General features: G+C 31.7%; 2 protein-coding genes across 2 annotated transcripts; both read right to left on the reverse strand.

Moving 5' to 3' along the window:
* Positions 1 to 1,902: 1,902 nt before the first annotated feature.
* LOC108688771 (methylated-DNA--protein-cysteine methyltransferase, constitutive) lies at positions 1,903 to 2,540 on the reverse strand. Its single transcript, XM_018195170.1, has one exon. The coding sequence runs from the start codon at positions 2,482 to 2,484 to the stop codon at positions 1,903 to 1,905; it is 582 nt and encodes a 193-aa protein (XP_018050659.1). The 5' UTR covers positions 2,485 to 2,540.
* Positions 2,541 to 4,897: 2,357 nt separating this feature from the next.
* LOC108688650 (probable helicase senataxin) lies at positions 4,898 to 12,521 on the reverse strand. The gene is made up of 8 exons (XM_018194982.1): positions 12,450 to 12,521; positions 11,267 to 11,380; positions 11,044 to 11,190; positions 10,769 to 10,973; positions 10,408 to 10,668; positions 5,543 to 10,334; positions 5,254 to 5,464; positions 4,898 to 5,008 (listed from the first exon to the last, which is right to left on the reverse strand). The coding sequence occupies exons 1-8, from the start codon at positions 12,519 to 12,521 to the stop codon at positions 4,898 to 4,900; spliced, it is 5,913 nt and encodes a 1,970-aa protein (XP_018050471.1).
* Positions 12,522 to 14,127: the final 1,606 nt, after the last annotated feature.

A 14,127-nucleotide genomic window follows, 5' to 3' on the forward strand; every position in this document is an offset into this window, starting at 1 on the left:
ATCATCTACTTTATACGAGTTTATTTATTGACACATTTATTTTTGTAACAGCTAATAATATCTTAATTCTATCGAACACGTTTTACATCCCCAGTTTTTTTATCTTAACTTTTATGTCTCCTTATATCTCTCATTATGACAGCTATATGCATCTGTTGAGTAGTCTGGGTCAACGACTATAATATTCTCCCGGGACACGAAAATACCTCGTCGAAATATATTTACCTCCTCTTATCTATTTATTCGGGTGCTTTAGTCACCCAATTGCTCCCGTGACACAAGAGAAGTGAGCGAGTTTGCCACTTAGGGGCAAACGACGACATGAGACGACCTAAGGCAGTATGTTATCGATACTCTCACAATCTCTGGTGTATATTCGCCTACTTCGGAATCGGCGGAACTCGAGAATTAAACGTAGCGAGAGCGAAAATTTACGGACGGTGTAATCAATTACGTGTGCTATTGCGCAACAATGTACTCGCCATAAAATTACGTTAAAGTGTTTTATTGTACGTCATGCATTGTTCAAATATATTTATATATAGGAAAATTTATATCTTTTTATATATAAAAGAGGAAGGAAATTGTGTTTGCGTTTTAAAAAATCTTATTGAAATTATATATAGATTTATTTATATGTTTGAAGAAAATTTTTACACTCTCTAAATTCTTTGGAGTGGACTCTCACTTTAAAGAAAATTGAGTCAGTCTTGAAAAAAAGTAGCTTAATTTTCAATCTTTAAAAATGAGATTTTACTCCAAAGAATTTAGAGAGTAAAAATAAAAATTTTTCTTACTTTAAAAGTTTTAGGAAGCATATATTTCTTCGCGATTTAACGTTATCTAATCAATAAGATATTGTTATATATTAATGCAATTAGTATATCTTATACAAAGATCGATTTTGCTGTTTTATAGTATTTCATAAATATGTTTAGAGATATATCATATATATACCATATATATATATATATATATATATATATATATATATATATATATATATATATAGTGAACAAGTTTACTTCATAATTTTAATTGAAGATGTACAATTGTATAAAAAAATTAAATAAGCAATAATAAGATATACAAGGATGCGTTATGAAATTGGGATATTTAAGATAGGATTAAAGAAAATTGCAGGAAATTTAGGAGCAAGCATAAATAAATGTATTCAAACAATATGTAATTCAAGAAATTATTAATAATCAAACATAAAAATATCAATTTCCATGAAATACATATGTACAGTAATGTATAATGATGAACTTAATTTCTATTATTTATACAGAAATATTTTTATTTACTGATTTCATGAATCAATTTTATATAGCTGACAACAAACAATGTTATATAGCTGACTGCCCATGAAAAAACATGATGTAAATATATAAATATAAGTGACAATAATTTTTAAGAAATATTTGAAGATATCTCATTTATAAGCGAGATATCTTTATGATCACTGTATTTTATTATACTAACAAAAAAAATTTTGTAATTTTACAAGATCTAATGTACGTGAGAAAAATAAACATTTATCACCTATAAATGCGCTATTTATTTCGCATAATTTATTGTTCATATATTATAGAAATGCTTAAATGCAAGAAAAATAAATGAAAATAAATGTAACATAATTATAAATTATGAAAGCAACTACAGACAGAAGTTGAGTATTATAAATTTGATATAGACTATATTCAAAATTCACTGTACTGGCAAACTAGCAAAATTCACTATACTGGCAAATATCAAATTCATAATATTTAATTATAATTATCATATAATATCATATAATAATATTAAATGTTAAATTAAATGTTAATTAAATGTTAAATATGTTATGCTCTGTATGATATATATTAATTTACTTGTATAATATATATTAATTTACAATATTTACGCATAGAGCTGTTTTTCATATTTTAAGATAGCTTCTTTTCGCTCAATTTTCCAAGCATTTTTGATGCCACAAACATGTGTGTTTTTTGCTACCACACGATGGCATGGCACGATATAGGCAACATAATTCTTAGAACATGCATTTCCCACTGCTATTGCGGTTTTAGAATCGTAACCCACCATCCGTGCGACTTCCTCGTACGTGGTGACCGTTCCTCCAGGGATTCTAGTCAAAGATCTCCAAATTTTAATTTGGAATTCCGTGCCTTTCATGAAAACATGAATGGAATCAAGCCGTGAATAATCGGGATGAAAGATTTTCACGATAACAGCATCTGTTTTGTTGTCAGCATCCTCCAATGTTTGAGTTAAAGGCCATTTCGCTTTTAAATCTTTGAGAGCAGCCGCCTCATTATCGTATTCATCGTCAATAAATCTCAAGTACGTCACACTTTCGTCGGTGTCGGTTACGGCAATAAGGCATTTTCCGATTGGTGTTCGATGAAACGCGTACAGCAATCGAAACGTCATGTAATTACTTTTATATTCATCCACTGTTATACTTCGAAATACAACCATGATTATAAAATTACTGAAGCAAATTAAATAATCCGAAACGCAAACATATGATCTGTTTTCTGTTCCTACACTAGACTGTTCCAGAACTCTCTTTCTCGCTTTAAATAAATAATATCACATATATCTACCTCACTTTAAGTTCCAAAAGTGTACATTAGTTTAGCCATAGAAAACAACCTGTAAATTGGTCGCATTCAGGGTATCAATCATGAAACTTTTTTTCTAGGATGAAAAGTGAAAAATGAAAAATTTCTCCATTAATTTCAATGATTAAAATATCCTAAGGATAAGTTTCATGATTAATACTCAGCACTCAACTGTTATGCAGCAAATTTGAGGGTCGATTGTGAATTTTAAAAGAAGATGAAAATTACAAAAGTGAGCAAAGATTATTAGGTATTGAATTATGAATACTCTAGAGAATTTGCTCACTACTTTTGTAATTTTCACCTCATTTGAAGATACACAATCTTGTGCAGATCCGTGAGCTCTGCTGAACGCGACCAATAACAGCAAGCGGATCCTTCCTTCCTTCCACCTCAGCCAATCGAATTTTCGGATTTCGACCTCCAAAGCGAATTTCTACTATAGTTGAATCTGCTGAACGCCCAATGACTACATTCAGCGAATCACTCAACAGTTGAGCGCTCGCTGCCATTGGTGTATTCTTTTAGATCATCCAATCAGCATTTTAAATTTGAAAAAATACATCAATGACCTAGTTTCCGCTGAGGGTTTTAATTAACTACAGTATTCCCCTGTTATAATCGAATGACAAAGGAATGCTCGACTGTAGTTGGTTGGTTCTTACATTCTGATCCGGTTTAAATCTTCAGTGGAAACTTGGCCAATAGCAGCGAGCGTTCACTCAACTCGAGTCCACTGAACGCAGCCACTGAGTGCATCCAGAAACACAATCGGTCATTGAGCGCTGGAGTGCGTTCAGAAATTATGCCCAGATGACTTTAAGTAATAGGTTACATTATGTATAACAAAAATGTATCCAAGAGTTATTTAGGCGTAATTCCTGAACGCAGTTCTAGAGTCCTATAAGAGAAGCGCAAATAAGTTTCACTTGTTGATTGACTGATAGTGGCCACCAATAAAAATTGTGAATATCAAGCTGATTCTTTGTACATATATTCTTTTAGTCCGATATTTTATGTATTGTACGACAGGGCTTTTCAAGCCTGTTGATTAGTTATAGGATAGAGAGATTCTCGGATTTCTGTATCCTATAACCAATCAACAGGCTTGAAAAACTTTGTTGTACGATACATGAAATATCAGCCTTAAGGCAATTCTATATTGGACGTCGCAAGTCAGCTTATTGCTTCCATCAATCCCTTGCTTCAATTTTAAAGTCGCTTGATGCTATGACGCTTCCGACGCTACGATATGACTAATGTAGAATAGCTTTTATGCCGCCTTTGTTAAGCTGCTATTTCATTTGTGCATTTTTGTCGAACGACAAATTTTCCAAGTCTGTTGATTGGCTAAAACAAAGAGGTCCGAGATTCTGTCTTGCAGCCAATTAACACGCTTGAAAAATTTGTCGTACGACAAAAAACGGACGTATGTAATATTGGCCTGTAACTGTAGTGAGATCACTGAAATATAAAGCGCTGGCGTTAAAAGTATTGTCTCTTGAGAGGGGTCGTTCCGAATGAACTCGTACTTGAAATATAGGATTCACACTACATACATTCGTCATACGACGTCTGATATTCATTGTTACGATGATCGTATATAGGCCAGTTCTACAATAGAATCGTAAGCGGTAAGCCGTAAGAAATTAACCAATCATAGTCGATTATTCTTCTCACACTTAACTATGATTGGCCAATTTCTTATAGCTTACGATTTCGCGACCCTTTTGTAGAACAGGCAGTAGTGTGAATCCTACGTTTCAAGTACGCTGGGTTTCCCCGAGTAGCTGTTCCCAAGAGACGAACAATGCTAAAGAGCATTTCAAGTGGTATCTTTATTCTTTTCTAATTTATACTTAGCTATGATTGTGCATGTGCAATACCGTTTATTGCGCAATTATAACTGAATACAAATTAGAAAAGAATAAAGATATCAATTAGAACGTTCTCTCTTAGATTATTCTTAACAAAGACAACATAAGGCCGCATTCGTTCCAGTAGTATTTCAGTGAGCGAGATATATCCGATGCAAGCAATCAACTTTAGTGGTGGAATCGGCATTCATATATGATTATCTCATTATTTAGAACTATGATTCTGAAATATTACTTTAAACAAATATTCTTCAAAACTCAGTTGATACATTTTTCATTATAAGCACTTTAAATATTTAAATATTCAAACTTAGCCTAAATATTTACAAAATATACAAACCATATAAAGAAGTAATTACGATGTTAAGTAAAACTTTACAAATGAATACTTTACTTAATGATATACTTTTTAATCATACTAGGTGTCGCATTAGTATCCATACGACATAAAATTCCACGATTTCGTGCATCAGTTAACAATGCCTTCCACATTTTATCTTTCTGCAAAGCAAAAATTTGCTGGTTAATTAAAATATAAAGAGTAGCACAAATTTCCACAATAATTTTCTTCATATTCTAACTCGGATTATACTTTCAAATATAGAGGAATAGTTCTATCTTAGCAAAGAAAACTTCTAACAGTTGCAAAAGTGATCATTATGTTGAATGCAACTAGTGGATACATCCAGTAGCGCAACTACTCACTACTTCCAGAATTAAAAATTTCAGGATTATTTTTTGCTTACCATGAAAGTACGAAAATTTCCACATAATATTAAACTATGTTTAGCTCTTGTAAGTGCCACACAAAGTCTTTGTTTATCTGATAAAAATCCAATACCGTTGCTTCTCACGCAGGACATTATTATAATATCTCGCTCTTGACCTTGAAAACCGTCGACCGTATTAACTTCAAAGCTAATTTTCTTTTTTATGTCATCTGGTACAGACGATATCCTATAAAAAAAACATATGAATTGTAAATTTACTATTTCTTTACAACTTATGAAAACTATTGCTTTTGCACACACGTACTTTTCATTAATTTTATTTAGTACAAGAGTTCTTTGATTGTTATACGGTGTGAGAACTCCGAGAGTAATAGTAGTACTCGTTGATTCCCATTTGGTGCATTTCAACATTGTATAAATTATATTGGCCACAAATTCTGCTTCAGTGGTATTGGAAAATTTATCATAATTTTGAGTGAAGTTATGATCCAAAACTCTGTATGCGTGAAATGGAAATTTCATTCTACAATCGGCAGCGTTTTTCAATTTACCATCATAGAAGTATCTATTAGGCCAATACGAGATCGCGTATTCCATACGATATTGCATGTCCAACATTATAATTGGATTGTTCGATTGAGATGCGAAAACGTTTTGTATCCTAGAAAATACTGATTGATCTAATCCCAATTTCTTCGCTCGTTGGCTTAGAATGGTTGCTGGTAGTTGATTTGGATCGCCTACCAGAACTAATGTAGTCACTCCCAACATTAATGGTATCAAAGTCTCTGCTTCGCAGCTCTGTGTCGCCTCATCAACGATACATACAGATATTCTTTCCTTATGACCGCCAAAGAGTGATTCCATCTGATTAGTGTAACAAGAGGAAAGTGTACAAGCAATTATATTGGCACCCTGAAGAACTATGTCTTCTGACATACGCTGATACCTAGCGCGCTCCTTTGAATTGACTTCGTCTATCGATTTATTAGATTTCATAAGTTCATATTTCACCGTTGTTTCAAATAATTTTCTATTGAGTGAATACCTCTTTTCTTCTTGTACATTTTGGATACTTCCAAGTTCGGCATTAAATGAATTAATATATGCTTGTAAAATTGATAAATCTTCAATGTTGTTATTCGTATTTGTTTTTATACCTTTACTTATGTTTATTAGGTGGCGTTTTGCTATCTGTGGTACAGAAATGTCTTTAGTTTTTGGATGCATAGATTCTGATCGACCAATGCGTACCATATTAAAACGTTTCTGTTTTAGGATAGATCTGATATGTAAGAGCCTTATCACAATTTCATCAATAGCGGCGTTAGACGGTGCGCAAATCAGAATTCTCAAAGATTTCTTGTTTTGACATCCACCATATAATATTTGAGTTACCAGATTTACAATAACTTTAGACTTGCCCGTCCCCGGTGGGCCCTGAATAAAGCATAATTTAGCCTCTTTCTTTATTACAGCATTCGTCACCCGAAATACAGCCTCTAATTGCTTCGAATTTAAATCTTCTTTTGTTACTAATGAAGAAGATGTAAAGTGTTCATTTAGTGGTGGTAATTGATAGTCTTCAATTTTCGGATTCACAATCAACTTTGACAAGGGTGAATGAGGGAGATATTGTAATGCCTGTACCATTCTGATATTCGATCGCAAATATGTGACCGTTCGGAGTCTTTGCACTCTATTTACGATAATGTGTTCAAGAGGTCGTGTCCACACGCTGTATTTTATAATTGTATATGGATCTTTTACATAATTCTTTAAATCACTATTATAATATGTGGAACCTGGAATAATCATGTGTTGCTGCATATTGATGACATATGCGAATATCTTATGAAAGATTTGTTTACCGTGTTGATTCTTGACATACTCAAGATATACCAGATCTCCGTAAATAGGATGATTTTGTTTATTAAAATCTTCTTTATTGACTAGCACTTCAAGAGTCAATTTTGTCAAGAATAAATTAGTCGACGGTATAGGGGTGTGCGTAATAGAATTCTCAACTATAGAACACATCACGGTAGTACGTTGCATATTCTTCTGAATCATTTCAAAATCTTTAGTCATGATGCACCACATTTCGAGTAATAGAAGAGGCATCGCGACTTCATAATACTGTTCATAAGAATCGTATAATAGTTTCATAGCCTGAAGTTCATTCTCCGATATTATTGGCGGATCGCACTTTAGATAGCGCTGTTCTTCGAGCCACACAGGATTCCACATAAAAATGCGAAGTAGGAACTCTTCCAATTTCGGGCGCCAATCTGCACAGGTTACAGATTTTTTTAATTTATTCGTAGGTATAGGTGCATCTTTCCCTATTAATTTCCTTAAAGAATTGCCTTGGTCAATATCGTACTCCTGTACTTCGGGTTTGTCAGAAAATGTCACTTTTTTAATTTTTTTCAGTTTTATGCTCGACTTTAAAACATTCGATTTCAAACTGTTTGGTGAAAAATTTTCTTTTTGTACCACAGAACTACGTTCGGTCGATCTATCTCGCAATTCTGACACTTGAAAAGTAGAATCAGTATTAATATTATTCTTTTTTGTAATATCCTTGTTATTGCTACGTTTCTTTTTATTATTATCGGTCGCTTTGAAATCTAATGTACTTTTCTCAGATGCAGTGTTTATATTATTTAAATATAAGGACTGTTGCAATGATGCGGCAATGTTATTTACTGCATCCTTAGAAACGTCCGTTTTTTGATAATTCTGTGTCTTCTTATCGGAAATTGTGGATTCTTTTAATACATTAGTTGCATCTCTTGATTTCTTCTTAGATTGATTACTTGATTTTGATAATTCTGCAGATTTATTTGGAAGCGATTTAGATACTCGTGGTTCTTGTTCAGTAATGAGAAAATCGCCACGAGTTTTAAAGGATACTTTAGCTCTCGGTTTATTCCTACGTTTAGTACTTTGATCGCTTTCGGTCGTCAGCTTCTTCTCTTCCGTAGCAATCTCCTTCAATTTCATCTTTCTTTGTTCAATTATTTTCTTTTTTTCATCCTTAGAAATTGATAGCCCAGATTTTGCTTCACTTGATGAGGAATTGTCAGTCACCGATTTAGATTTATCTTTGCAGTCCGTATTCTCTTTTTGTTCTTTATTATGAAGATTATCTTTAAGTTTTGCTTTTAATTTCGACACGCTCTTTTCTTTTATTGTTACTCTTGATTGTGAAGTTTCATGTACTTTTGTTGCTTTGTCTTTATTATGATCAGATCGTCTTCTTTTTATAGGTAAACTTAATGGTTCTATTAATGGAATCAGTTTTTTTGAAGACTTTGCAATTAATTTTTGTTTTATACTTTCTAACGTATGTTTATTTAACTGTGTATCTTGTTTCACATTTGTTTTCTGTTTGTTTTTGTCAATATTGATATCGGTAATCTGTTTGCTTCTATCAATACTACCGATGTCAAAATTGTCAGAAGAGCTTGGTTCATCTATGTCCATCGCATTTACTTTTGTGATCGGTGTAATGAATTTTTGTTTTACATTTTCTATTGTTTGTTTAACTAATTCTGTACTTGTTTGTTTTGCATCTGTTTTCTTTTTGTCATCAATTTCAGTAATATGTTTGCTTTTATTAACTTCTCTAGTATTACGATCGTTAGAAGGACTTGTCTTATCTATATTCGCATTTACTTTTATGGTTGGTGCAATTAATTTTTGTTTTACATTCTCTATTGTTTGTTTTATTAATTCTACACTTCGTTTCGCATCTGTTTTTTTTTTTATATTAATCTTAATATCATTAATCTCTTCGTTTACATCAATACATCTTGTATTAGAATCGTTAAAAACACCTGTCTCATCTATATCCATCATATCTATTTCTGTAAGTGATGCAATTAATTTTTGTTTTACATCTTTTATTGTTTGATCATTTAGTTCTAGATTTTTCGCATGCGTTTTCTGTTTCGTTTCGACATTAATATTGACATTAATAATCCATTTATTTGCATCAATATCTCTCGTATTATGATCGTTAGAAGTGCCTGCCTCGTCAACATCCATCGAACCTACTTCTGTTGCCGGTGCAATTAATTTTTGTTTTACACCTTCTATTGTTTGTTTATTTAGTTCTACATTTTGTTTCACATGAATTTTCTGTTTCTTTTTAATATTAATATTTGCATCAATAATCCGTTTGTTTGCATCAATATTTCTCATACTGTGTTCGTTAGAAGCGCCTGTCTCATCTACATCCATCATACAGACTTCTGTATTCGATGCAATTAATTTTTGTTTTACACTTTCTATGGTCTGTTTATCTAATTCTAGATCTTGTTTCGCATGTATTTTCTGTTTCTTTTTGACATTAATATTGATATCATTAATTTGTTTATTTTTATTAATATCTCTCGTACCAGAATGATTAGAAACGTTTGCTTCGTCTATATCCATTGCATCCACTCTTGGAGTCGATAAATTAGTACTATAATCATCTTTGTTTTTAATTCCAATATCAAAGTTTGTACGTGATTCACAAGACATTTCTTTACTACAAGGAACCTGGGAAGTACATGGAAGTATCTCGGACTGTTTGATTATCTCAGACGGTTCAATATTTAAAATTTCATCATCCCAAATACCCAAATCGATTTCATCTTTTATAATCGAATCACACACAACAGGTTTTATATCTTCATTGAGTAATTGACTTCTGGATAATCGTTCCAACCATGGATTATTTTCATCTTCACTGTCTGTTAAAATAATGACTTCGTCGTCGATATTTAGCAGACCAATTTTCTCGGTGTTTGATTCATCATCATTGGTACATTCCTGTTTTATCTCTCTTTTATTCTCTGTATTATCGTCATATTTGATATCAAATAACTGGGAATATGGAAATACTCCCTCCTCATCGTCACTTAAATTGACAACATCGATCTCGGAAAATCGCGTTTTTAATTGATGTTTTGTTTTTTTCAATTTAATCGGTGATTTGCAAGTTGCGTGTTCAACTATGTTTGCTCCTTCATCGTCTGTTATTTGTAGTTCACTTTCACATTTAGTAATTTGATTAGCTTTACATACAAAATTTGAATTCTCTGTGAAATATAATGCATTTGTTTTATTAATGTTATTCTTATATATTTTTTAATATAAGTTTTTTACTTATACCTCTATCATTAACATCATCTTCATTATTACTTTCAACACTAGAAACATTCAGATTGTCATCAAAATCCGATTTATTGCCGTTTAAACATTTTGCAGATGTCAGATTATGTGTCGTAGTGTTCTTCTTCTTTACATCTTCTGCTAATAATGCATGAATTATTTCAATATCATCTTCTACATTTATATCATGTCTGATTTTTAAATTATTAGTAGTATTGCTATTAAGAGTCTGATTACTGTGAGATAAATTAGAATCAATTTCTGTGACAAAAATTTAAATAATTACAAAATTTATTACAGAATATTGTAAATTTATTCCTTTTTCATCTATTTATATTATTTTAAAAAAATAAGGATTTACCTTTTGAAGAACTAGAATCATGTTTATTAGTATTATATGTAACACTTGGTTTTTTATTAGGAACTGTCATATCGCTTAAATTAGATCCAGGTCTTTTTCTAAAATCACGATTTACGTGAGATATAATTCCTTGCGATGTATCATTATTTAAAATCGTCCTCGATAAAGCAGTAGTTTCTTCTTCTTCTTCATCAAGTTCAGGTGACTAAAAAAAAATTCATATGATAAAGATTTAAATTCCTATAAAAAAATTATATATTCTGAGAACATCCTACCTTAATGATGCAAACTTTATAAATATACAATGTCTCTTTACTTGAATCAATATCAGGGCAACCAATGCTAATGATATCATTCTCATATAGTTTGACTGTATGCTGACACTTTTTTTCATCACCATTAATAAAAATGCCATTTGAACTCTGAAAAAAAATCAAGAATTAATATTATTCAATTTATAAATATATCAGTATTGATATAGTTATTTCTCATACATACTCGTAAGTCTGTGACATATAAACTTTCAGTGTCTCGAAAAAAAATACAATGTCTACGAGATACAAGTAAACTAAGACAAAGAATATCATTGTCCTTGCCTCTACCACAGGTGTACTGAAAAAATACAATATAAAGATAAGACATGTGTGTATATATATGTGTGTGTGCGCGCGCATGTGTGTGTGTGTGTGTGTGTGTGTGTGTATAAGTGTAAAATTTAAGAAAAGCTTTAAGAAAAGCTTTTTATAGAATTTCTATATTTATAATAATTAAAATACAGTAGATAAGCATTTTGATTGATTTGATATTATATGTAAATAGAAAACATAATCTGTTGTTTTATGAATGTTATTTCCTCCTTCTTTTTATATTATTTGTTTTATTTAATGTGCATATTAATATTTTATGGTAAACTGTAATATTATTCTATATTTTTTCTCTAATATACATTTTATACAGGAAAAAAATTCTTTTTCAAAGCAATTACTGTTTAAAAATTGTCTCAACAAAAACTTTTCTAAATAGAAAAATTTCATTTAAAAAATTATATAACAAAATTCAACAAAGTTGATTAAGAATATTCATCTCAATGATGATCTATACAATGTCGCTTACAACAAGATTTTGATATAATTCATCATAATTTCGTTAATCACTCGATATAATTCTTTTTGTGTCAACAATTTATCAATTGAGTAAATTATGCTCTAATCACTGGGCATAATACAATTTTTATAAATAGGATCGTTCTTGAAAATTTTATTTGTTTGTTTTCTTTTAATACTAATACTTCAAATTAAGGGTAACAGAAGAATGAATCATATGAAGCGAATCAGGTGGATCTATTTATTTAATCGTTTAATGATGAATTACAAAACAAGTAGATCTATTTGTCTGTTCGGCTAAGTGTTAAAGAACGTATTAAGTTATTTCATTTGTGTTTTTATCGTACAACAAATTTTTGCCTATTGATTGATTGTAGGACAGAGAGATCCGAGGACTTCTCTACTCTGCACACATTTGTCATAAAACGTACAAAAACATACAAATGAAATAATACTCTTAGGTACTGATAAATTAATTAAACAGAGAATCGATTAAGTTAATTGAAAAATTTTAATGTACCAAATAAGTCGCCTTCATCCTTATGCGCTATTCAACGTAAATCAGATTTATTACTTACAGAACGATTACGTTCCTTGAGGACGATACGTGTTTTATGTTTCTCGTTCAATCGTTCCAACGCAAAATCCATATTTGCGAGGAATGGACGAAAAATTCGAATGTAAAGGTAGCTGTCCCGTTGCCCCCCCTTTCTTTTCTATCGCACGCGGCATTCACAAGCCCGCGGTAACCACTAAACATAACCTTGCAAAAGCGAATGCGCAAAAGTTGGGCATATTTCAGGCTTATTTTCTCGCTTTCTTCTATTTTCTTCTCAGCAATTCGGCGAGGAGTGAGAAGAGATTCTTGATTTCACAAGTCACAACACAAAATTTAATGAAAATATTACAATTTTGGATAATGTCGTCTTTGTTTACATAAAAGGCTATCAACTTCCGAAAATTCATCCCCGCACGCGCGATCGTTTCCTATCCACTCCCGTCAATCCCGTCAGTTTCCGCTTTCCTCCGCATGGTGGGAGTGAGTGGGGGTGAATGGAAGTGGATAGGATGGCCAGTGGATCTCCCAATGGCCCGATTTTTCGAATAACATCATAGAGTACGTTCTATTTTACTCATGATACACATAAATTATCATTTGATCCTTGTTATTCATTGAATAAAATAAAACATGAGAAACGGGAAGAAAAACAGAGGAAAATTCTGTCCTAGAGATTCAAGTCTGTCCAATTAATTTTTGTATTATTGTTTTTTTGCATTTTTAGGATAAATTCTGATTTAGGGACCGATTTTATAATTCTTAATAACAGTCGTTGATGTTGCGCAGATATTATGTAGAGTAAAAAAGCTGTGACATCAAACTGCCGTTAAGAGTTACAGAATCGGCTCCTTACTATAATCAAATCGATTAAATTATTTCACTCGGAAGAATCTCGTTTGCATACATTCCCGATTGCACGCACCACTCATATTAGCTGGTGCCTAGTCATTTTTTATTGCTTTATCAATGAGAATATTTTATTTTTAAATTGATTAATTAGGGATGCATGTGTGCAATCGGAGTCCTCCAGTTTCATCCATGATATAAGAATATAAGGATTCTATTCTCAATGATGCTCAGACGTTTTGAACATGATTGCTCTTTGACCAATCAAAACGTTGTCCCAACAAAACAATTTTAATCAAACGTTTCGACTATTAATCTGGTCAGTTATTACAAAAATCACTGATGATGATCAGATTGAAGGTTTGATTAAAGAAATATTTAATTAAAATTTTATTGTAATTTTTGAGCGTCACAGACAAGGATAATAAATAAAATAAAAATATTTATTATAATTGAACAATGGAACTTCCTTTTGACTCCTTCTATCTTTCTACGACGCTTGGACAGACCGGACAGATCTGGGAGTCGATTGTGTCTCAAAAGGAAGAAAAAAATTACAAAATCAAGCAAATTTACTAGAATATTCACAATTTGATATACTCAATATCTGGTCGATTGTGGATTTTGAAAGAAGGTGAAAATTACAAAAGTGAGCAAAGATTATTAGGTATTGACCAATTAAATTATGAATACTCTAGTAAATTTGCTCACTTTTGTAATTTTCACCTCATTTGAAGATATACAATCGACCCCCTGAATTCAGGTGGAATCATGATGGAAGGGATAACATGATGCTTAGTTTGCAAGCATCTCTCTCTAATAGCGTTTTCCCTTAGGATACATTGAGTGTA

Source organism: Atta colombica, unplaced genomic scaffold (assembly GCF_001594045.1).
Source record: "Atta colombica isolate Treedump-2 unplaced genomic scaffold, Acol1.0 scaffold238, whole genome shotgun sequence".
NCBI classification, from domain to species: domain Eukaryota; kingdom Metazoa; phylum Arthropoda; class Insecta; order Hymenoptera; family Formicidae; genus Atta; species Atta colombica.